Source organism: Pyrus communis, chromosome 2 (genome assembly GCF_041283825.1).
Source record: "Pyrus communis isolate YQ-2024b chromosome 2, ASM4128382v1, whole genome shotgun sequence".
Classification (NCBI taxonomy): domain Eukaryota; kingdom Viridiplantae; phylum Streptophyta; class Magnoliopsida; order Rosales; family Rosaceae; genus Pyrus; species Pyrus communis.
In genome coordinates, this window is record NC_142566.1 from 21613333 (window position 1) to 21640255 (window position 26923).

At 34.9% G+C, this 26923-nt stretch overlaps 1 protein-coding gene across 1 annotated transcript; it reads left to right on the top strand.

The window, feature by feature from the left end:
• The first annotated feature begins 11931 nt into the window (after nt 1-11931).
• On the top strand, nt 11932-14201 carry LOC137746467 (cytochrome P450 84A1-like). The gene is made up of 2 exons (XM_068486484.2): nt 11932-12992; nt 13269-14201. The coding sequence occupies exons 1-2, from the start codon at nt 12060-12062 to the stop codon at nt 13887-13889; spliced, it is 1554 nt and encodes a 517-aa protein (XP_068342585.2). The 5' UTR covers nt 11932-12059; the 3' UTR covers nt 13890-14201.
• The last annotated feature ends 12722 nt before the right edge of the window (nt 14202-26923 follow it).

Sequence of the window (26923 nt, forward strand, 5' to 3'; positions counted from 1 at the left end):
AATGTGTTACATGTTCCAAAGCTTTCTCAGCACCTATTATCTATTTATCAACTCTACAAAGACAATAGGTGCACATATTTATTTGTGATGATGTCTCTTTGTGGGTTCATGACAAATTCACAGGACCAATAATACTCAAAGGGTTGTGTAGGGCTAATTATTATCCTATACCATTCAACATTCCGCATCAGGTGTCATCTACATCACCTACATCCCATTCATGTTTTCTTGCAAAACCAGTTACATCAAGCATATGGCACAAAAGGCTAGGACACACATCAAATGCAATTACTTCTGCAATTTTGCATCAATCTTAAGTTCCTGCGTGACTAGATACATGCTCATCAATTTGTACACCATGTTTAGAAGGAAAGTATACCAAGTTACCCTTTACTTTTCCTGTAACAAAATCTGTACAACCTTTAGAGAAAATACATAGTGATGTGTAGGGACCTGCCCTTTTACTATCATATGAAGAATTTAGGTATTATGTAACCTTCATACATGATTGTACTCGATATACATGGATTTTTCCATTACATAATAAATCAGAAGTATTTGCAACATTTGTTCACTTTCATGCTTACTTATATACACAATTTGTTGCTAAAGTTAAGATATTTCAAGGTGGTGGTGGAGGTGAATACATAAGCTCTAAGTTTCAACAATCATTGTCAAAACATGATATTTTACATCACAAATCATGTCCATATACACTTGAACAGAATGGCTTGGCAGAGAGAAAACACAAGCACTTGTAGAAACAACACTTACACTTCTACAAACTGTAAAATTGCCTAAACAATTCTGGCTCCATGCATGCGCTACTGCATCTTATCTGATAAATAGGATGCCCTGTGCTACTTTACATATGCAGTCACCATTTCAAAAGTTATATAATACAATTCTTGAGATTAAACATTTAAGGGTCTTTGGTTCTGCATGCTTTCCTCTATTAATACCTTACAACACATCTAAACTTCAATATGGCAGGATGCAATGAAAGAGGAAATAGATGCTCTTCATTCCTAGAAGACATGATCTTTAGTCCCATTACCACCTGATAAGAAACTTGTTGGATGCAAATGGATATATAAAATAAAGAAAAATACAGATGGGTCTATGACAAGGTATAAGGCAAGACTTGTGGCACAAAGATATAGCCAAGAGGAGGTGTAGATTACTCAAAAATATTTAGTCTTGTGGTAAAACCTAGAACAATAAGGTTGATCTTTGCATTAACTGCTCAATTCAAATGGTCTCTTAGACAATTAGATGTCAAAAATGTCTTTCTACATGGCATACTTTAAGAAGAAGTCTATATGGCACAGCTTCCAGGGTTTGAGAGTTCAACACACCTATCAAATTATATCTGCAAGCTTCAAAAGTCATTATATGGTCTAAAACAAGCTCCCAAAGCTTGGAATGAAAGATTTACAAGTTTTTTTTTACCAAGTTTAGGGTTCCAAGTTTCACAAGCTGATCCTTCTTTGTTTGTGCAACAATCTTCAAAAAGAATTTATCCTATTGCTTCTGTATGTTGATGATGTAATTCTCACAGGAAGTAGGTCTCAATTGATCAACCAAGTTATCACAGTCTCACTGTGGAGTTTGAAATGAAAGATTTGGGTATATTGCACTATTTTATGGGATTGCAGATTAGTTATACCTCAAAATGAATGTTTGTATCAAAGACAAAATATATCAATGAGTTGATTGATAAAGTGGATTTGCAGGACTCTAAACTGTGTGCTACACCATGTATACCTTATCATAGGCTACTAAAAGATGATGGGAAACCTTATAATAGTCCTGAACAATATAAAAGTGTTGTTGGGGCACTTCAATACCTCACGTTTACAAGACCTGACATAGCTTTTTTTAGTAAATCAAGCTTGTCAGTTCATACATATTCCTATGGTTTCTCATGTAATTGCAGTTAAAAGAATCATTTGATATCTCAAAAGTACATCTACCTTTGGAATTCACTTTAAACCAGGACCGATGCATTTGCAATCTTATAGTGATGCAGATTGGGCAGGTGATCCAAATGATAGGAGATCAACTTCATGCTTTGTAGTGTTTCTTGGTTCAAATCCTATTTCTTGGGCATATAGGAAACAACATACAGTTTCTCGATCTTCCACAGAAGTTGAGTTTAGGGCTCTAGCAATCACTATTGTTGAACTTGCCTGGATTCGACAACTCTTCTGTGATGTTCATATTCCTTTATATTCATCTCCAATAATGATATATTGTGATAATGTTTCAACCATTGCACACTCCACAAACCTTGTGTTTCATGCTAAGTCAAAACATATTGAAATAGACTACCACTTTGTATGTGAGAGAGTTACTCGAGGAGATCTTCAAGTTCAACATGTATCTTCTGTAGACCAATCAACAAACATTCTTACAAATGGCTTATTTGAACCATTGTTCCAACAACACTGTAGCATTCTCATGCTCATTTCCCTCGAGCATCAGATTGAAGGGGGATGTACGAAGGATGAAACAAAAAACTGTGATCCAAGTGAGAAAGTAATCAATGGTCAGATCAATGCCACTTGTCAAGAGTTAAAATAGGTTGTTATATGTAGTTAGTTGGAATCTGGTTTTGATAAGATTTGTTAGAGATATAGTTAGTTGGTACAAGGAGGAGGTTAGAGTAACTTGCTCTGCAAGTCTGTAAACAGCAACACCTGTATAGGTGATCACTGTAATCTCTCTCTTTCTCTCTCTGTCTCTCTCTCTGTCTCTGTCTCTTATTTTTATCTGTTTTTCTGCATTTAACAACAATCTTCATAAGCATAGCAATTTCTTGCATTACTCGTTAACCCGACACAAAAATAACATGTTTTGGGTCTATCCAATAACTGATCGGATCGTTTTCGAGTAATCTGTTAAAATAATGGGTTTGACATGAAAACAATACGAATACGACAAACACAACTCATTTACACGTGTCCACGACAAAATATGTTCCCTCGATTATGTGACAAATTATCACTTCTCAATTATTCTAAATCTCATTAGTTGTATGACAAACCTAAAACCCAAATTCATTAAGTGTATGACAAGTTTGAAAATATTATGGTAATATCCAAGTATCGTGCTAACAATTTTTTTTGTTGTTGGAAAAGCTGCCTATTCAAACCACCATAATATTATACAGAAATTAATTTCAAAATTCATCTAAAACCCAAATGTGAAATTAAAATGTGAATTTCCACTCAACAATTTTAGGAATGTGAATTTTCACACAAGGCAGTTGATGATGTTGAGGCAGTCGTTATCCCTTTCCAATTCCAAACACTAACTTGACATCTGTTTTGGAAGCTAACTAGTAACAGAATACCAAACGAGGCAGGAAGTACACTCAAACGCATGTATTGTTAAAGACGTGTCAAAACTTGAATGATGTTCGTGCCCAAAGTGGTGGTCCACTACCACATCTCTAGACTTCACTTTTTCTTTAATTTTAGGGAATTAAGTCTTGTAATGATATTTTTTTTTTTTTTTTTTGATAAACTACTTTTGTAATGGTTTAGACACCTCTATGGGAGTATTGGCCATTAAATGATTCCAACTAACAGTAGGTAGTTTTCGGGGTGCTGCTCAAAGTTTTGAAAAGGGTTTAGCCGCTCACTGTTAACTAATATCGATAATATTTCAATTTAACTACATGTTCAATCTAATATGTGTAAAATTTTTGAAAAAAAATCTCGATATAATTAGTAGTAAAATCATTTAGTATAAAGAAAATTTAGGGTAGTTCTATTCACATATTTTTATTTTCGCACACACACTTATTAACCTTTTATCATTGATTTTTTTTAATTTATTTTATCCAACAGTTAAAAATTGAGAGAATTATGTGAAAAATAAAAGCAGATGCCTGGGCAGTACTATTCAAGATTTAACTTCATCAAAACTTTGATGTAGGACATACTTCAACAGTGCTTTGATGTTGATTTTCGTTAAAGACGCAAAGTATTTCAAAGTGTGGTTCACACTGGTCCTATAATGGAAAGAGTATTAGGAGAAAAGAAGTAGGAGAATATCAAATCAAATCCGATGGCGCCAGAAGAATAATTAAACTAATAAATGATGATATGGTGATGCAAAAACACGCAATCTAATCCAGCTAATCTTGTAATTAATGGTGAAATGAAACCGTCTATGGCTGGAATGTCTAACCTTGACAACTACTCGGCATAGCTAATAAGGTCGAGCATCAAATCTTTCACCTTTGGCGTACGGTACTTAATTACTAACGGATTATTTATGCGTGATTTACATTCAAGCGAGGGTTAAATATAGCCAAGGGTTTTACCCTAAAGACAAAAAGAAACCTACAAAACAAATCAATCAAGATTTGTTTTCCAAATAAGCACTATTTTATTTTGAGTCATAATTTTGGTAGCATAATAAACAATATATTGAAAGTATAATATAATTTATATTTTGAGATATAATTTTTTTTTTTTGAGATATAATATAATTTTATTAATACGTACCTAGGGTAGCTTAGAAATTAGTTTATAAATATTCAATTGCTTTATTTTAGACAAAGTCAAATTGAAGCAATTTTATGGGGTAATGTAATGTAGTTGTTGATGATTAGATTATTACTTAAATGTTGATTACCATACTTATTTCTTATTGGTGACACTTCATTTAATTTAAAATTTTAGTTTCCCTATCATTATCTGAACGGTCGTTTCTATGAGTAAACTCTACCAACTCTCTCATTTCTTCTTCTGAGTGTAGAATATTCGTATTTTTACATATTTATCAAAAATGCTATTCTCATTACATTTTTCATACCAGATTTTGTAAACCTCTCTAATTAAGTGAGACTCATATGTGCTGATGGGTTAATACTTCTACTAAAAATATGATACAAATACAGTATGAAAAATAATATAAATGTAGTATTACTTGGTATTTATATGCCAAAGCGGACTCGGACCTTTGGATAATAAGGAAAAAAGACAATCCAAAAAATGGGTAAACTTCTTCCTGTCCCATCCATAATATGATACTATTACTTTTTTTCTTTACAGACAAATAGTCCAACTTTCAGAACCAGGATCCTCACCGGATCCATTCCCTAGAGATATTAAGAATCATGCAATCGTGTCCGTTCATTGTATATCGTACGGTCATAAATTATTTAAAATTAAAAATTAAAATTAAAATATAAATCGTACCTAATAAAAACTGATCGCACGATATATGATAAACGAACACGATTACATGATCCCTAGAATCCCTAGGGAATGGATCCGGCGAGGATCCTGGTTCCAACTTTCAAACCATACAATCTTAAAAACACAAAAGACAAAACCCCTTGAATTAGTTTAATTAGGAGACTAGATATTAATCCTTAAATATGATTTAGTTTAGACAAATACCGTATACAAGATTAATAATTAAATTAAGTTCCTGATCGACGTCAGCCTACATAATTCGACATTAGTTATCATTTATTTCTTTGTTATTCTTCCAATTATACTCTTTTGTGAATGTTTGTAATGAAGATTTTTTTTGTTGGTTAACAATCGTAGGACGTCATTTATTATAGCTTATTTTTAGGATGTATATGATATTTTGTAGCAGTTTTTTTATTCTCATTCAAATTTCAAACTGATTTTAGTTCATATTCGAGAAATTAGTAATTCATTTTCTAAAATTAAGAGGGCTATGCATATAGTATATTGTAATGGCATCACCTTACAATATCTTACTTTGAGTCATAATTTTGGTAGCATAATAAACAATATATTGAAAGTATAATATAATTTTATATTTTGAGATATAATTTTTTTTTGAGATATAATATAATTTGATTAATACGTACATAGGGTAGCTTAGAAATTAATTTATAAATATTCAATTGCTTTACTTTAGACAAAGTCAAATTGAAGCAATTTTCTGGGGTAATGCTAGGATTCTTTTTAAATTAAATTTTGTAAACCAAATAATGTAGTTGTTGATGATTAGATTATTACTTAAGTGTTGATTACCGTACTTATTTCTTATTGGTGACACCTCATTTAATTTAAAATTTTAGTTTCCCTATCATTATCTGAATGATCGTTTCTGTGAGTAAACTCTACCAACTCTCTCATTTCTTCTTATGAGTGTAGAATATTCGTATTTTTACGTATTTATCAAAAATGCTATTCTCATTACATTTTTCATTCCAGATTTTGTAAACCTCTCTAATTAAGTGAGACTTACATGTGTCGATGGGTTAATACTTCTACTAAAAATATGATACAAATACAGTATGAAAAATGCTATAAGTGTAGTATTACTTGGTATTTATATGCCAAAGCGGACTCGGACTTTTGGATAATGAGGAAAAAAGACAAGGAGGCAAATTGTCAGCCCTCCTATTTGGATGCCCTTCCCATCCGCTCTTATTTGTGTGGTCACGGTTAAGCCACGTCAACATTTTATATTAATTTTTTTAGAGAGATAATAAGACAAAAAATAATAGGAATATAAAATATTAATGTGGCTTAACTGTGATTGCACAAAAAAAAAAGATGAGAAGGACATTCAAACAGGAGGATTGACAATCTGCCTCCAAAAACAATCCAAAAAATGGGTAAACTTCTTTATGTCCCATCCATACTATGATACTATTACTTTTTTTCTTTACAGACAAATAGTCCAACTTTCAAACCGTACAATCTTAAAAACACAAAAGACAGAACCCCTTGAATTAGTTTAATTAGGAGCGCAGTTGCTATTAGCTTATTTATTTACTTGAGGCATATGCATAGGTGGGATAGGGCTTTGCTTTAGCATAGGGCCAAAAAGAAGCTCTATAAGCCGAAATATAGTACCTGTAAACTAGGCCTGGCAAACGGGTCGTGTCTGTCGTGTTCGTGTCGTTTTCGTGTAACACCTGTTATCTTAACGGGTCGTGTCGTGTCACACCCGTTATCTTAACGGGTCCTTAACAGGTCGTGTCACTTTACCCAACGGGTAAAGTGACCCGACCCGTTATGACCCGTTAAGAAAAAAATATTTTTTTTTACAATTTGCACATACCACACATTGCGACATAAATATTACTTGAAAACATTAAAACATTTCTCGTTCAAGTACTATATCTACACTCGAAAATGAAAGCCTAATAAAAAAAATAATACATACACTACTAATCTATTACAAATATTAAATGTGCAAGGATAAAGAGTTTTTGTTTTTAAGATTGTAAGTCTTTCTTAAAAGTTTACACCTCCATTTACAAAATCTTCAATTTACATCGAACATCATGAAATTCCACTAGTGTAAATATTTTAAATTGAAGATCAAATTCATTCTTTGTATTCATATAGGGTCAAGGAGTGTAGCTGTTAAAATTCATCAAAATCGGAGTTAAAATAACCGTTAAATCTTGATTTTTCGTTTATAACCGTCGAAAAGCTTTGTCCCGTTACTTGATCTCTGAATGTTTTTTTTTTGTGATTTTTTGCTGATGTGATCTCCAAGCATATACAAACAATTTTGACGGTTTGGATCGTTGAAATTAGTTTTGGAGAATTCGTAAAACGATAGATTGACTAACACTTAGAGTTTATTTATACTTTTATTAAGTATAACATAAGATTTTGTGGTATCCACTTGTGTAAATATTTTAAATTGAAGATCGAATTCATTCATTGTATTCATATAGGGTCAAGGAGTGTAGTTATAAAAAATCATCAAAATCGGAGTTAAAATAACCGTTAAATCTTGATTTTTCGTTTATAACCGTCGAAAAGCTTTGTCCCGTTACTTGATCTCTGAATGTTTTTTTTTTGTGATTTTTTGCTGATGTGATCTCCAAGCATATACAAACAATTTTGACGGTTTGGATCGTTGAAATTAGTTTTGGAGAATTCGTAAAACGATAGATTGACTAACACTTAGAGTTTATTTATACTTTTATTAAGTATAACATAAGATTTTGTGGTATCCACTTGTGTAAATATTTTAAATTGAAGATCGAATTCATTCATTGTATTCATATAGGGTCAAGGAGTGTAGTTATAAAAAATCATCAAAATCGGAGTTAAAATAACCGTTAAATCGTGATTTTTCGTTTATAACCGTTGAAAAGCTTTGTCCCGTTACTTGATCTTTGAATGTTTTTTTTTTGTGATTTTTTGCTGATGTGATCTCCAAGCATATACAAACAATTTTGACGGTTTGGATCGTTGAAATTAGTTTTGGAGAATTCGTAAAACGATAGATTGACTAACACTTAAAGTTTATTTATACTTTTATTAAGTATAACATAAGATTTTGTGGTATCCACTTGTGTAAATATTTTAAATTGAAGATCGAATTCATTCATTGTATTCATATAGGGTCAAGGAGTGTAGTTATAAAAAATCATCAAAATCGGAGTTAAAATAACCGTTAAATCGTGATTTTTCGTTTATAACCGTTGAAAAGCTTTGTCCCGTTACTTGATCTTTGAATGTTTTTTTTTTGTGATTTTTTGCTGATGTGATCTCCAAGCATATACAAACAATTTTGACGGTTTGGATCGTTGAAATTAGTTTTGGAGAATTCGTAAAACGATAGATTGACTAACACTTAAAGTTTATTTATACTTTTATTAAGTATAACATAAGATTTTGTGGTATCCACTTGTGTAAATATTTTAAATTGAAGATCGAATTCATTCATTGTATTCATATAGGGTCAAGGAGTGTAGTTATAAAAAATCATCAAAATCGGAGTTAAAATAACCGTTAAATCTTGATTTTTCGTTTATAACCGTTGAAAAGCTTTGTCCCGTTACTTGATCTTTGAATGTTTTTTTTTTTGTGATTTTTTGCTGATGTGATCTCCAAGCACATACAAACAATTTTGACGGTTTGGATCTTTGAAATTAGTTTTGGAAAATTCGTAAAACGATAGATTGACTAACACTTAGAGTTTATTTATACTTTTATTAAGTATAACATAAGATTTTGTGGTATCCACTTGTGTAAATATTTTAAATTGAAGATCGAATTCATTCATTGTATTCATATAGGGTCAAGGAGTGTAGTTATAAAAAATCATCAAAATCGGAGTTAAAATAACCGTTAAATCGTGATTTTTCGTTTATAACCGTTGAAAAACTTTGTCCCGTTACTTGACCTCTGAATGTTTTTTTTTTGCTGATGTGATCTCCAAGCATATACAAACAATTTTGACTGTTTGGATCGTTGAAATTAGTTTTGGAGAATTCGTATGCCATCAATCAAGTTCCGTGTGTGTGTGTGTATATATATATATTTATTAAGTTGATTTAAATCTATTTATTTTGTACGTATAAATTATAATTGACTGGTACATGGAATAGTACATACATCACGTGTCACGTGTTCATTATAAAAATAGTGAGATATGTCATGACAGTCATGTGTGTGATAAAAAGTTAATAAATTAAAAAAAAAAAAAAATTTCTCACCACTTCTATTAATTTTCATTTTTCCCTCTCTTTTTTGTTTCCTTTTCAACTTTTTCTTGTCATTTTCACTTTTCCCTCCAACATCTTTCCCTAATTCCCTCACTTTTTTGTTTTATTTTCAACTTTTCTTAACATTTTCATTTTCCCTCCATTTTTTTTTCAAAAAGGGCGGCAAGTTGGCAAATGCATGATCATGCATATTAAATTATTAATTAATATGCATTATAGTTTTTATAAAATTTAATATATATATATATATATATAATTAGTATAGATAGACTTAATATTTTGGGGGTATAATTATTATAGTATATATAATTATTATAATTATTATAAATTTTATAGTTAATTTAATATATATATATATATATTTATTATAATTTTTAGGGGTATAAAATTGTAAAATTAATGTATATAATTATTACAGTATTTTTTTAGGGTTATAAAATTATAAAAATAATATTCTGCTTATCGTGTATCGTGTTTACCCACGTGTATACCCGACCCAACCCGTTATCTTAACAGGTGCTTATCGGGTTACCCGATAAGACCCGATTCGTTATCGTGTCGACCCAAACACCTGTTAATTTCGTGTCGTGTCGTGTCGGGTTATCGGGTCGTGTTAGAAATTGCCAGGCCTACTGTAAACCCCTTAGTTCCTCTTCTTTACCATAGGGTAGGGGGCGTGAAGCTATAGAAACAAAAAGGCTACTTACTAGCTTTGCCTGCTTGGTTGTACACAGCTACTAAAGCCAATGGCGTAGCCACCCACAGGTTAAGGTGGGATGCAGCCCAGTAAGGATTTTTGTAAGAGTAGTGCTATCTATGCACTTATTTTTACTTCTCACATATCTCTTTTAATTTTCGGTTATTCGAATCGAATGAGATGGAGATAATCACTGACAGAAAATTAATAAGGATGTGTTGGAAGTAAAAATGGGCTTGTAAATAGAACTATTCTTTTGTAAAATCATGTTTATAGTTTACTCAATTTCAATAGAGATTATTATTTAATGTATATTTTATAGAGGATAGGTAATAAATAATACATTTTATGCTAAAAATTATAAATTAGTTCCATCTACAATCCTTTTTTATCATATTCTTTAAAGAAAAAGACCATTTACCCTATGTAATTTAGCCTTTGTGCTTCTTACTCAAGAAAAGAAAAATAATTTCTTTAAATCCACAATTAAATCCTTGTCTCCGCAATATTCCTTAATTTCCGTTGCGATTTTCCAATAGATGTCACCTTTGGTACTTTCTTAATCTCTATATTATTCTTGATTTAATTAGTAGGTTAATTATTTATATGGTCCATGAATTTATCGGTTAGGGTTATGATTTTGAGAATAATTTATATTATATTGTTGTTCTTTTATATTGATTATTATATAAGTTTATACAAGCAAAAAATAAAAATATGATTTTATAGTACTTTTTTTCAATTAGCCCACCCAAGGAAAAAATTTTGGCTCCGCCCTTGACTAAAGGAACGCTATTTTGCTATTCTACAGCTCGAAAATGGCTCCTAAAGCTAACTATTAGCACTAGCAAGAGCTAATAGCAAAAACAAAGCTAGTAGCCAGCCGCTTCTATCTCTTCCTATATAACTTAGCTTCAAAATAGCCCAAAGCAATTGTCCTATAGAGCTTTCACCTTCCCTACGATATTAATCTTTAAAAACGATTTAGTTTAGACAAATACCGTATGCAGGATTAATAATTAAATTAAGTAGCCGACCCATTAGTTATCATTTATTTCTTTGTTATTCTTCCAATTATACCCTTTTGTGAATGTTTGTAATGAAGACTTTTTTTTTTTGGTTAACAATCATAGGACGTCATTTATTATAGCTTATCTTTAGGATGTATATGATATTTTGTAGTAGTTTTTTTTTTTATTTTCATTCAAATTTCAAACTGATTTTAGTTCATATTCGAGAAATTAGTAATTCATATTCTAAAATTAAGAGGGCTATGCATATAGTATATTGTAATGACATCACCTTTTTTATATGCATATTATTGTGGTAGGTACCATGATTTAGGTGCATTTGACTTTGTACTATGATTTATGTGCATTTGATTGTCACTAATATTTTTTTGGACGTCTAGATGAGGTATGTTTATCATTTGAGAAAGTCAAATAATAATCAATGCCAAAAAATATGGAGCAAAATAAAACCAAATATTTAATATGGGCATTATGGGAACAAAAAAAAAAATTAAATATTTAAAAGCTAGAAAATATGTATTTTAATATTTATGATGACATGGAAATTTAGTCAAAAGACTATAATGAATATATAATCTAACATAAAGTTTTAATTGAATTTCAATATTTATCAAGGATTAAAATGGAGAAACCCCTAGTTTAATTCAAGATAGCATGACCCAATGTAACAGCAACACCATAAAATTAAAAATATAAAAATCAAACGGTAGCACAAATTTTGCATATAAAAGGAACCACAATATCTCTTCCAACTTAATTATCTAGATTTTGAGTTGCCCTAAAACTTCTACTAGGCATACCCACTGAAAAAAGTAAAAAAAAAAACAAGAACAAAAGAAACACACACAATATGGATTCTCTTCTGCAATCCTTGCAACCCTTCAAATCCATGACACCACTCGTGTTCATAATCCCACTCCTATTCTTCCTCCCTCTAATTTTCCGTTTCCGGCGACTACCACCGTACCCGCCCGGCCCCAAAGGCCTACCCCTCATTGGCAACATGTTAATGATGGACCAACTAACCCACCGGGGCCTCGCCAAGCTGGCCAAGCAATACGGCGGCATATTCCACCTCCGCATGGGGTTTTTACACATGGTTGCCGTTTCCAACCCTGACGTGGCACGACAAGTCCTCCAAGTCCAAGACAACATCTTCTCCAACCGCCCGGCCACCATCGCCATCAGCTACCTCACCTACGACCGCGCTGACATGGCCTTCGCGCACTACGGGCCCTTCTGGCGCCAGATGCGTAAGCTCTGCGTCATGAAGCTCTTTAGTCGCAAACGCGCCGAGTCGTGGGAGTCTGTTAGGGACGAAGTGGACTCGGCGGTTAGGACCGTCACAGTTCATGTTGGCTCGGCTGTAAACATCGGAGAGTTAGTTTTTTCGCTCACGAAAAATATTATTTATCGGGCGGCGTTCGGTACGAGTTCGCAGGAGGGGCAGGATGAGTTTATTGCGATACTGCAGGAATTCTCCAAGTTGTTTGGAGCTTTTAATATTGCTGATTTTATTCCCAGCCTAGGGTGGGTTGATCCTCAGGGGCTAAACAATAGACTCGCTAAGGCTCGTGAGTCGTTGGATCGGTTTATTGACACCATCATAGACGATCACATGGAGAAGAAGAAGAAGAACAATAAGGGATTGAATGATGGTGAGACGGACATGGTGGATGATTTGTTGGCTTTTTACAGTGAAGAAGCTAAAGTAAATGAATCTGAAGACAATTTGCAAAACGCCATCAAACTTACTAGGGATAACATCAAGGCCATCATCATGGTAAATAACTATTACACATGTTTATATCAGAGATTATAACCCCACATTTGGGTTGCATATTGTCTCTTTAACCTGTATTCTTTGGACTAAACTTTTGGTTAATTTATTCTTTTTATCTGATCAGATATAATATATTGTGTTGATTGAGATTATGAAGATAGAAAGTCTAACATATTTAACTTTAAAAATAAATAATAGTTTAGGTTGACGATCTGAATACATAACATGTTGTATATGCAAATTAGTAAGCTAATTGTATATGCTATGTACATGCAGGACGTAATGTTTGGCGGGACGGAGACTGTGGCGTCGGCAATAGAGTGGGCCATGTCGGAGCTGATGAAGAGCCCGGAGGATCTAAAGAGGGTCCAACAAGAACTTTTTAACGTGGTGGGTCTGGACCGTCGACCTGAAGAGGCCGACTTCGAGAAGTTGACTTACCTAAAATGTGCCCTAAAAGAGACACTGAGACTCCACCCGCCAATTCCACTACTCCTGCACGAGACGTCGGAGGACGCTGTAGTATCTGGCTACCACATTCCAAAACAATCGCGCGTGATGATTAATGCGTGGGCAGTTGGGCGTGACAAGGACTCGTGGGAAGACCCTGAGTCCTTCAAGCCCTCTAGGTTTCTGAAAGATGGTGTGCCTGACTTTAAGGGGAGTAACTTCGAGTTCATTCCGTTCGGGTCCGGTCGGAGGTCGTGCCCGGGAATGCAGCTAGGGTTGTACGCACTGGAGATGGCGGTGGCGCACATGCTTCATTGTTTTACATGGGAGTTGCCTGATGGGATGAAACCTAGTGAGCTTGACATGAACGACGTGTTTGGACTCACCGCTCCGAGAGCGAGTCGACTCGTCGCCGTACCGAGTAAAAGGGTGGTTTGTCCACTCTGATGGCGATGAAAAAACAGAGTTGGATTGAGGAGAGAGAAACAGTGTGCAACATGTTTGGGGTGCAATGTCAAAGTATACATACAGTAAAAATGGCAGGTAAATTGCACGCGTTTTTAATTGTTCTTTTGAAAAACAAAATAATTACAGAGAGACTTTAAAAAGTTTTGTGGGACTTTTTATTTCTCTCTCTTTGTGTATATAGACAGTCTCTTGTTTTGTTTAATATGTAAGCAAATTTATCTTTAATTTCCTTTTTATTTTGTTTTGTTATTATTGTATTGAAATAAAATTAGTGGATGAGTTGCAAAATTATTTGTCATGGTGTAATAATTGATGGACTGCTTATGTTACGATTTTAATTTTAATGTTTTTTTTTTGGTCGGTAGGAATGGTAGATTTATGTACAGTTGTGCTTGCGATATCAGTAGCTCATACTGTCCTCAGCAGCTCTGAAAACTGACACTGATTGACTTATTTCGATTGTACTTATTTGGTGGTTGAATTTGTTATATTAAAGATGTGATATTGTGCGGATGGTGAGAATGAATGAAAGTTGGTGAGGACGTTGACATCTAAAGCTAAATATAATTAAGGCGGCTCTATATATGGTGCCCGAATCAGATCAATGTCTTTGGTGGCTCCATATTTGCAAGAAAAGTGCGCCTTTTGTAAATACTATTTATTTGGTATATAAGCGTGTCCTAGCTAGCGACCCGAAGAGATCTTGTTTACGACTAGCAGTGTACAACTATGCGTTATCTTATACATTTATACAACTGTGCACACGTATAGAATTGTCCATATATATGTAATTAGTAAAAGAATTTCTTATTAGTATAATTAGTTTTGTACAACTATATGTCTATCTGATTTATGGTATATGACCAGAAGAAGTACTGCAAAGCATATATATAGGACAGTGCACTAGTTAACCTATGTGTGCAGGAAATGTTGCAGTGAATGCCCTTGTTGAGCTGCATCAGCATGTGTGTACTTTGTACAACCGAGAGAGAGAGAGAGAGAGAGAGAGAGAGAGAGAGAGAGAGAGAGAGAGAGAGAGATGGAATATTGAGGTTAGGTGGGAAGTGAGGACTCAACGTGAGAAAGACGCGAGGCCTTTTCCTTGTTTTCTTTAAGTATATAAAAATATATCGATGATCATGAGTCACAGTGATATATTTATTTAGAGTAATGCTAGGGAGATTAAATTTGCAAACTAAATGATGTGTCACTAATAAGAAATGAGCACGTTTATCAATATATAAGTAATAATCCAATCATTAACTTCCATGTTATTTAATTTACAAATTTAGTCTCTATAGCATTATTCATTTGTTTGTGTGTGAAAGAAGATTGTGCTTATCAGTTTATGTATGTATAACTGCGAGAGCTGGAAGGGGATCCATCGAAGATTTTCCGCCCTCAAGTAACACCTGGGGTTTTCTAAAGTTTGGTGGCTTGGTGCTCAAGAAATAGGACGCACAGTGCTTGGTTATTTAGCTTGAGTTGGCAAATGGACTGGGATTGAGTACCTATCCAGATGATTAAATATATATCTTTGCATTTGCCAATATATTATCACCTTTCTATTTGTTCTTTTTAATATGGCTAAATATCTAAAATGGTGTCTGAGATTTGCATAATCAATAGAAATGGTCACTGAGATTCAAAATCAATAGAAATGGTCCATGAGATTGTCCACCATCCATGATTTTGTTCATTCCATTAAAAACTCTTTAGGCAATTTTCAAAACTTCGTAACTCAATCAATTCTTAACCAAATTCGACTCATAATATATCAAAATGAAGATAGGAAAGTGTAGAACAAGATTATACCTATTTGGAAGCCCAATGGTTGCCGGAGATAGCTGAAAAACAGCCTGAAAGGTGACTGGTTCGCGGGAAAATTGGAAAACTCGCTGGAAACTGGGTAAATTTTAAACGTTCATAACTTCTTCAATACTCAACGAAATCAAGTGATTCAAAAACGAAAATCATACTTCTCAATGAGATGAAGATAATGGTACCTTTCTCGATGGCTAACTCCTCTATTTCGTGGACGTAGCCAAACTTAGGGGGAACTACGTACATATTGTGTTTGCTTCCCTATCTCTATCTTTTTACATACTTATCCTCACTAGTGACCGAAGCAACTGAGCGAAGGTCACAAACTTGACACTTTACATTGTTCCAAAGTCTTCACCGATTTTGTGCATCAACAAGTACCAATATCATCGTTACAGTTTATCCATCAAGATCATGACCTGGAATTGGTCAAGCTGCCCTGTTAGATCATATAAATTGTCTTGATGTTTTCTCTTGTCTCGACACTGGATGTTGATGTGCAGACCGCCGAGAGTGAGATGGATGATATAACTTTAGATCTGTTTTTCATATATGGAAATACACTCCTTAAAATCAAGGCTTTTTATTAGTTGACATGATTCTTCACTCTAATTCCTTAGATTTGAAATCGATAGAAGTAGTGCGTGAGTTTGTTCGCCATCAATCATTTTGTACTTCCGTGAAAAATATCTATTAAATAAGGATCAAATGACAAAGATATTCTCAACATAATAAAAAATGAGTCATAATGATTTGACAAAATTGAGGGTATATTTGTCACTTTAATTCTTATTTAACGAAATTTTTCATTGAATGACTAAAATGATTGATGGACAAATTCAGGGACCACTTCTATCAATTTTAAATCTCAGAAATAAAAGTGAAGGGTTATATCAACATCAGAGACCATTTTAACTAAAAAACCTAAAATTAATACACTTTTTTTTTTATTTGCAAATCACAAACTGAAGTATATACTTATGTAATATATTAAAACCACAAAAGAAAAGTCCACACGTGTGTTATTGTAATTTGCTTATGATGAAAGTTAAAAAATTTTGTTTAATATTACCGTTTATGATTTGATATTAACACAAACATCAAGAAAATTAATTTTACCAAGTTATGTGAGACAATATGGTATCTGCTATTGTTTATATGAAAATGTATCATATATAAAAATAAAAACTCACTGGTCTGAGTTTTCATACCCTCTCTTCCGATGTTAAATATCTTATTGTTTCATTATTTTTAAGTTCACTAAATATGAGACGCAATGTAAATTCATTTTAATTGATTAGTCTTTCCCATTTCCATTCAACCAAGTAGTATATTTTGAAAAATTGAAGCCATTTTCATCTGATTATAAATTTAAAATGTCTTCACCAATTCGAAAATATTTTAGATTTAACACAACTCAGGATTCAATATATATTTTGAAAAAAAATTCAATTTAATCCTCTCTTATTTGGGCCAAATTTGGACTAAGGCCTCTAACAGGCTACCAGTTTAAAAGCCTGTCAATGAAAGGTATCAACGTCCGCACCCATCACTTATTGAAATTTAAGAACAAAATAATGTCGATTTCCTTTCTGAACTTGTCAGTTATTGTCGATTTTTCCTTTTGAACTTTTACTTTAACTAACTTGCCCCCTAAATCCGCCATTATTGATTTTCCCCTTTGAACTTTTATTTTAACTAATTCCCCCTGCACTATTGTATATAGCCAATTTTCCCTCTATGGTTGTTCATGTTTCATTTAAATTTTATCAAAAATCAAATTTTAAAAGAAGGAAGAGTAACAAATAACAAACAAATTTAATGACTAACATGTGTGGCTCTTCCAAAACGTAAAACTAAATGGAAGGTGACAACCGCTTAGTACTACAATCTAGTAGTATTCCTCTTTACTTGTAAGTGAGAGGTTTTGAGTTCGATTCTCACCAAAGGCAATTTTAAACCACATTTTTGCTAGCTCATGGTGAGGCTTAGCCCATTCTCTCACCCCTTAGTGTAGATCATATTGTTTATTAAAAAAGATTAAAAGGTGATAAAACACCACACTAGCGGGAACTCGGCAATTTATAATAATTTAAGAAGAAAATTGGCCAAAATAAATGTATAGCGGGAAATCGGCAGTAAGTACGAGTTCAATGGAGAATTGACAAAAAACTCGGTTCATCAGAGAGCAAAAGCAGCATATAAGAATTCGTCATCTTTATCACATTTACATTGTAATGACTTTGCCTTATCTTACACTTCTTTTTACCACACTTCTTAAAATTACAAAAGCTAAAAAAGAATGGACCCTTTCCCAGTTCCCAGTTTTCCGCTATTGGGATTTGTCATCGTTAACTATAGAACAAGTTTACTTTAAGATACGAAGTGCAGCAAGACCGACAGCAGATATCAAAACAAGAGAACCTATATATGCAGTATTTTATGACATCGTATTTTGCTGCTTAAAAAAAAAAAAAAAAATTTGGAAAATCCCTTTTCATTAAAGCTCCTTTAGTTTAATTTTAGACAGCATGAACTAATTTAACAGCAGCACCAAAAAAATAAAAAACAAAATCAAACAGTAGCACAAATTTTGCATATAAAAGGCACCACAATATCTCGTCCAACTTAGCAACATTTTGAGTTGCCCTACCACTTCTACTAATCATACCCACAAAAAAGGTGAAAAAAAGAACAAAAGAAACCCACACAAATGGATTCTCTTCTGCAATCCTTGCAGCCCGTACAATCCATGACACCACTCCTATTCCTCCTTCCTCTAATTTTCCGTTTCCGGCGAAGACCCCCGTACTTGCCCGGCCCCAAAGGCCTACCCCTCATCGGTAACATGTTAATGATGGACTAACTAACCCACCTGGGCCTTGCCAAGCTGGCCAAGCAATACGGCGGCATATTCTACTTCCGCATGGAGTTTTTACACACAGTTCTCACTTCCAACCCTAACGTGGACGACAAGTCCTCCAAGTCCTCCAAGTCCAAGACAACATCTCCAATTAACCGTGTGTAAAAACCTCATGCGGAGATGGAATATGCCGCATGGTAGAAGTGGTAGGCAACCCAAAAATTTTGCTAAGTTGTAAGAGATCGATATATTGGGGCCTTTTATATGCAGAATTTGAGCTACTGTTTGATTTATTTTTTATTTTGGTGCTATTGGGTCAGCTATCTAGAATTAAACTAATTCAAGGATTTGTATTTTCTGTCTTTTCCTTTCTTCTTTTTTTAAGAAACAATAGTATCTACACTAAAATGGTAGGAGAGCGGGCTAAACCTTACAATAGGCTTGTTATAATAATGCGGTTCAATTTTGTCGTTGACAATAATCAGACCTAAGACCTCTTACTTACAAGTGAAGAAAAATATCATTAGACCGTAGTACTAAGTGACTTATCTTTAATATTGTTGGTTTCTTTTTGTCTTTAGGATAAAACCCTAATTGGCTGCTATACCTAACCCTCTCCTCAACATGAAGCGACTATACCTAACTGTTTGGACCCGATTTTACACTATCGGCCCGAGCAATCAAGACCGTTGAATGAGCAGAAGTTTAGACCATTGAAGGACAAAATGGTTGAAATAATTTTCAATTATTATTGAGAAATAATATTGTGATTTTAATCATGATATTATCTTTTAGTAATATATTAAATTATTTAAACCTAATATTTGTCTAAATCCCAATTAATTTGAATAATGGTGGAATATTGGGATATGCATGGCGTCAGATAATGAAGCAAGCAATTTAGTTCAAATTGATTTGGATGTCTGGCAGTGGACATGTAGATTGAAATAGGTTGGAGTGGAAATCAGCATTTGGGATTTGATGATCTTAAAATCATGGTCTTGGATAATGATAAGAGAAGGAATCTAGGTAGACTAGGCCTTTTTTGCATGGTGATGGATGTTGTCACATGGGTTTAAAAGCTACTGATGGAGTTTTGATGAGAAAAGCCTAGGTGGGCTAGGTTTCTTATGAAATGTGATAAACCTAATTTTTATTAGGTTTGAAAAGTCAAAGGAAAAATTTCACGGATCAAATTAAAGATATGCCTTGATTTATGATGCAGATCAAGTTTAGTTCCGCGAATTAGAGTTGTAGTTGGACTCTACAAAATTATATGGCCGTCCGCAGTAGAAGATATGAATGCTATAAATATAGAGGCAGTGGCAACGAGAAGAGGACCTCCAATTCAACACACAACTGCCATTCGCAAACCTCTCAAACATCTTGAGATTTTTTTTTTTTTTCTTTTTTTGCCAACACACCTTCAGTTTGGATAAACATCACTGTGAAGGCAACCAGCAACACCTTCAGTTTGGATAAATATCACTATTGCTGTAGAATCAGCCGACCAATGAGCACCTTTAGTTTGGATAAATAACACTGTGTCGAGGCTGACTGGTTACCTATCCAAGTCTCAGTCGATAAGGGTTTTCGAATCCTTATTAGCAGAGGTCATCTCATTAGCCTTTTTGGCGAAGTGAGGTGTTACAAGTTACTACATTTGGCACATTGAAGGCCAAATTTGATATTGAACCTTGCAGAACTAGCAACCTTGTCTTCAGGCTCGAGAATTCGAAGGTCGAGACATGTTCATTCCTCGATCACAGTCGTATAAGATCAAGAAGTCAACAACGCGCTCAACGCAACATCAACAAATTTTACTTCTCGGCCGAGTTTGGCCGACGAGTTGGCACACCCTGCATCAACCGAATGATGTAGTTAGCTCATTAGTTACTCGGCCTTCGCGCCACGTAGGCTTTGTAATTTTTAGGGTCAACATTTTGGCACGCCCAGTGGGACCCAGTGCTAAAACTACGAAGTTCACATGGTATATCAAGATCACTATCAGGATGAGATTCGGTGCCTATTCGAGGAAATTGTCGAGCAATAAAAATTCCTTGGCTGGATCGTCGAAGCAAATAAAGAAAGAGAGAAATCTTTCTCTCAAATGATAAAGGTGAATGTTTATCACAACTTACAAGATCAATGGTTAAATGAAGATAAAGCTTGATATTATGAGTGACTCGATAAGAAAACGCCTTTTGGGTTCAAATCAATTCCATTTGAAGAATGGTTAGATCAAAAGGCCAGGGGGCAATTTTTCGCTCTGGCCACAACCAACATTCGGCCTAAAAAAATTGTTAATTTGGCCGAAGAACAAAGGCCACCTATTTTTTTGATCGAGACTGAAAATATGGTCGGCCAAGAAGAAAAACCTAGGCCACCTATTTTTTCGGTCGAGACTGAAAGTGTGGTACGCCTAGAAGAAAATGTTCAAGTCTTTGAGCCAAAAATTGATTCAGAAAATGATTCGTCAGAGGAGTGTTCCAATGACGAACAAGACCGATACACGACTTCAGACCATAAAACCACATCAATTGATATGGTAATTGGAGACATGATTTTAGATGCCGAAACTACGTCAATTGACATGGTTATTGGTGATAAAGCCGATATGGAGAAATCTTGTTCGGCTAAGTTTTTTGAGTTAAAAGCTGAAATTGGTGAAATTATGCCTGGGGGGGGCATAATAATTGTTCAATACATTCGGCAGCTGATGATAAAAAATCTTTTGTCAAGCCGAACATATTTGGAGATGATCTGTTCTTCGGCTTTCAAAAATCTCAAAGTGAAAGTTTTGATGTAAAAAGATCTTGGCTTGGAATAAAGCATCATTGACCTTCTCCTGATTATGATTCAACCGTATTCATTTTATTTTGCTAAAAAAAAAAAAGAAAAAAAAAAGAAAAAAAAAAAGAGAATAAAGTATTTTCTTAATCATTCAGCCGCGCAGGTCTAGACGTAAGAAAATAAGGGGGGCAATGTGCGGTATGAATGGTTAAGCATATATGCAGCATATATTTGTACTGCAAGTCAGCATGCAGTTGCATTCGTTGTTCATTGCGGCCAGTTTTTGTCTCGACCGAGGACCTTGTCATCAGCAAGTGGTTCCACTCGGTGGCATTTGTCAGGAGAAGAAGTCGGCCACTTTTCTTTTCTTTTGCTAATATATATATATATATATATATATATATATATATATATATGCCTGTTCAGTGTGCAATTTGTTTGAAATTGGTTCAACCCAAAATTACACCATCGACCCATGATATCAAGGCCGTTAAGTGAGCATGGTTCTAGACCGTTAAGATAATTTTGTTGGCACTACTATTGATTTTAATCATAGTAATTATCTTGAAGATATCCTTAAAGCTTGCAGAGATATGCGTGGGATTTTATTGCAGATAATTAAGGGTTTTATCGGGTTGTGGAGAAATTAAAGGAGATTGCATAGCTGGCTGCTTGTTAACCCCTTACAATTAATACGGCAGTGGAATGAGTCATGGAAGGCTTGCCATGCAACTTGATATCTAGTCAGTTGCATAGTTCCATATTTGAATGGATTTGCATGTAGAACCATGTGGAATAATGGGATAAAAGAAAATCATGGTCTTAGATAATGATGATACAAGGAACCTAAGTAGGCTAGCCCGTTTTCTATGGTGTTTTGATGATCAGATAAAGCATGGTTACTGATGGGTTTTTATGAGAAGCCTAGGTGGGCTAGAAATGTGATGTGATAAGCCTAGATGGACTTTTATTAGGTTTGAAAAGTCTTGGAGCAAATTCCACGGCTTAGTTTGAAGGATATGCCTAAGTTTCTGATGCGGATCAACTTCAGGAATTAGAGCTGCAATTAAACTCTACAATATTATTTCACCATGCAAAGCAGGTACTTCAGTCCTATAAATACAGATACGATGGCAACAGAAAAAGACCTCGAATTCAACACACAACTGCTATGCGCAAACTTCTCAAACATCTTGAGATTTTTTTTATTATTTTTCCGCCGACACATCTTCAGTTTGGATAAACAACACTGTGAAGGTAACCGGCGAACATCTTCAGTTTGGATAAACAACACTGTCGCCGTAGAATTAGTCGACCAAGGAGCACCTTCAGTTTGAATAAACAACATTGAGTTGAGGCCGACTGGTTACCTATCCAAGTCTCGGTCGAGAAGGGTTTCCGAATCCTTATTGGCAAAGGTCATCTTATTAGCCTTCTCGGTGAAGTAAGGTGTTACGCGTTACGACATTCGGCACATTGAACGCCGAGTGATTTTATGATTAGATATTCTGAGTGAGTTTTAGAGTTCGGCATTTTGACGGCCGAACCACATTCACCATCAAGACATACATCTCTTTCGAGTACTTATGTTCGTATAATTTGGAGCCGGTTCGACGTGCCTATAATCTTATGAATATAATCACTGTGGCCGAATCCGGCGCTGACGATTCGTGAACTTCGCAGAACTAGCAGCCTTGTCTTCGGGCTCAAGAACCCAAATGCAGAGACTTGCTTCTTTCTCGGCCGTAATCGTATGATTAAGAAGTCAGCATCAACGCAACATCAACAAATTTTACTCCTCGGCCGACAAGTTGGCACGCCCTGTATCAACTGAGTGACGTAGTTAGCTTATTAGTTACTCGACATGCGCGCCACGTAGGCTTTGTAATTTTCAAGGTTAACTTTTTGGCACGCCTAGTGGGACCTAGTGCTAAAACTACGAAGTTCATATGATATATCAAGATGTGAATCCGGCTCCATTTAGCTGATTACACGAGCTTCTTGTGCAATTGAAAAGAACCAATGAGGAGAATACACAACGCCCTGAGGAGAATAGCAAACGCCTTGAGGAGGATAAAAAATCGTGGGAAGTGGTGAAAATTCTTCGTGGTGTGATAGCCAGGCAAAAATCATTCGCCTACATGTTGAGAATAAAATCTCCCATTACCTCTACAAAAGCAATGGGTAAACGAAGACAGGGCTCGATTTAATGTCTGACGAGATGAAGAACATTTTCCTTACGTTTTTTTTATTACAAATCAATTCCATTTGAAAAATGGTTAAGTCTTAAGGCTGGGGGGCAATTTTTCGCTCTGGCCACAACCAACATTCAGCCTAAAAAAATTGTTAATTTGGCCGAAGAACAAAGGCCACCTATTTTTTTCGGTCGAGACTGAAAGTGTGGTAGGCTAGAAGAAAATGTTCAAGTTTATGAGCAAAAAAATTGACTCAGAAAATGATTCATCAGAGGAATGTTCCAATGAAGAACAAGGCTGATACACGATTTTAGATGAAAAAACCACATCAATTGATATGGTAATTGATGACATAGTCTTAGATGCCAAAACCATGACATTTGATATGGTTATTGGCGATAAAGCCAGTATGGAGCAATCCCGTTCGGCTCAGTTATTTGAGTTAAAGGCCGAAATTAACGAAGGAATTATGCCTGGGGGGCATAATGATTGTTCAACACCTTCGGCGCCTGATAAAAAATCTTTTGTCAAGCCAAACACATTTGGAGGTGTTATTTTATTCAGCCTTGAAAACACTCAAAGTGAAAATTTTGATATAAATAGATCTCGGCTTGGGATAAAGTATCGTTGGCCTCCTCTTGATTATGGTATGGCCAATTTTGTTTTCTTTTGCTAAAAAAAATAAATGAAAAAAAGAATAAATTATTTTCTTAACCATTCGGCCTTTCATGTCGATGCATGAGAAAATAAGGGGGCAACATTGTTAGTCTATAGAGATGTTTGTTTGCTGTGTTGCTACGATATCCAGCATAGTATACTGATTTAACTGTCAAGGCCAAGGAAATAGGGGCCGAGACAAACTTTTGGGTCAAAAGTCAAGAGTAGGTTGACTAGTCGAGAAAAGTGGAAAAAAAAAAAAAGGCATAGTTATGATGTCTGCACATCATGATGATTTTTTAAGCCAAAAGGTGATGTTGAGTTGGCCACTTAGCCATTAATTCAACACTGATTTGATTTGAGATAACAAGCATTTGATGGCATGATTTGATCAGTGGCATTCAGTCAAGGAATGGCGTTTAATGGTGAAGTGCTGGCATTTTCCCAAAAACCCATTTGGTAGTCTTTATTAGAAAAAGAGATGGCATGCAAAAGATAACATTATTTTAAGGAGGCGAGGGCAAGTTCATGATATAAATAAAGCGCCATCCATTTCGTATGGCTGAGCTCGGCCAATTCATTAAGGCTATGAAATGGATGCACCACGGGGGAGAATTCAGAATAACATTCTGCCGAGTGGATACGAAGGGTTCTTTGACTGTGCTAATTTCCTTAACAATTCGGCTTGGAGGCCGAAGCTCAAGGAAACTAGGGGGCAATGTTTGGACCCAAAATTACACCATCGGCCCATGATATCAAGGCCGTTAAGTGGGCATGGTTCTAGACCGTTAAGATAATTTTGTTGGCATTACTATTGATTTTAATCGTAGTAATTATCTTGAAGATATCCTTAAAGCTTGCAGAGATATGCGTGGGATTTTATTGCAGATAATTAAGGGTTTTATCGGGTTGTGGAGAAATTAAAGGAGATTGCACAACTGGATGCTTGTTAACCCTTTACAATTAATATGGAGTGGAATGAGTCATGGAAGGCTTGCCGTGCAACTTGATATCTAGTCAGTTGCACAATTCCATATTTGAATGGATTTGCATGCAGAACCACGTGGAATAATGGGATAAAAGCAAATCATGGTCTTAGATAATGATGACACAAGGAACCTAAGTAGGCTAGCCCTTTTTCTATGGTGTTTTGATGATTAGGTAAAGCATGGCTATTGATGGGTTTTTATGAGAAGCCTAGGTGGGCTAGAAATGTGATGTGATAAGCCTAGATGAACTTTTATTAGGTTTGAAAAGTCTTAGAGCAAATTCCACGGCTCAGTTCGAAGGATATGTCCTGGTTTCTGATGCAGATCAACTTTAGGAATTAGAGATGCAATTAAACTCTGCAACATTATTTGACCGTGCAAAGTAGGTACTTCAGTCCTATAAATACAAATGCGATGGCAACGGAAAAAAACCTCGAATTTAACACACAACTGCCTTGCGAAAACCTCTCAAACATCTTGAAATTTTTTTTTTTTTTCGCCGACACATCTTCAGTTTGGATAAATAGCACTGTGAAGACAACCGGCAAACATCTTCAGTTTGGATAAACAGCACTGTCGCCATAGAATCAGCCGACCAAGGAGCACCTTCAGTTTGGATAAACAGCACTGCGTCAAGACTGACTGGTTACTTATCCAAGTCTCAGTCGAGAAGGGTTGCCAAATCCTTATTGGCACATGTCATCTTATTAGTCTTTTCGGCGAAGTAAGATGTTATGAGTTACGACATTCGGCATATTGAACGCCGAGTGATTTTATAATTGGATACTTCCAAGTGAGTTTCAGAGTTCGACATTCTGATGGTCGAACCACATTCACCATCAAGACATACATCTCTTTCGAGCCGGTTTGACGTGCCTATACTCTTACGAATATAATCACTGTGGCCGAATCCGGCGTCGACGATTCGTGAACTTCACAGAACTAGCAGCCATGTCTTCAGGCTCGAGAACCCAAAGGCCGAGACTTATTCCTTTCTCAGCCGCAATCGCAAGATCAAGAAGTCAGCATCAACGCAACATCAACAAATTTTACTTATCAGTCGAGCTCGGTCGACGAGTTGGCACGCCCCGCATCAACCGAATGACGTAGTTAGCTTATTAGTTACTTGGCTTGCGCGCCACGTAGGCTTTGTAATTTTTAAGTTCAACAGAAATGTCAAGCCAACATCATTATAGCCTTGGTGTTAAAGTCAGCCTACATCAGGCTACTTATATATATATGTGTGTGTGTGTGTGTGTTTGTTCGTGCGTGTGTGTGGCACCTTTTTCTTCTCGGTAGTGGCAACTTGAAAAAAAAAAAAAAAAAATATATATATATATATATATATATATATATATGCCAACTGCATGTATAGCAGTGTCACATCAGGTTTATATATATATATATATATATATATATTTATTGCCGAGGAACAAAATTTGTTTCGGCAATACGACGAAACGTTGTTGGCGATGAATGGTTAATTTCCTTAAACATTCGACTTACGGGCCGAAGTTCAAGGAAATTGGGGGGCAATATTTGGATGCAAATTTACACCATCAGCCAGTGCAATCAAGGCGTTGAGTGAACATAACTCTCAATCGTCGGATGAAAAAGTGGAGATAATTTTTGTCATTATTAAAGGATAATATTATGGTTCTTATCATAATAATAAATTTTTAATATGAATTA

Bases quoted from the DNA above. Each gene is read 5' to 3' on its own strand.
- LOC137746467 (XM_068486484.2), top strand. From the start codon at position 12,060: ATGGATTCTCTTCTGCAATCCTTGCAACCCTTCAAATCCATGACACCA. The intron at 12,993-13,268 runs GTAAATAACTAT...ATGTACATGCAG, and splicing joins ACATCAAGGCCATCATCATG to GACGTAATGTTTGGCGGGAC.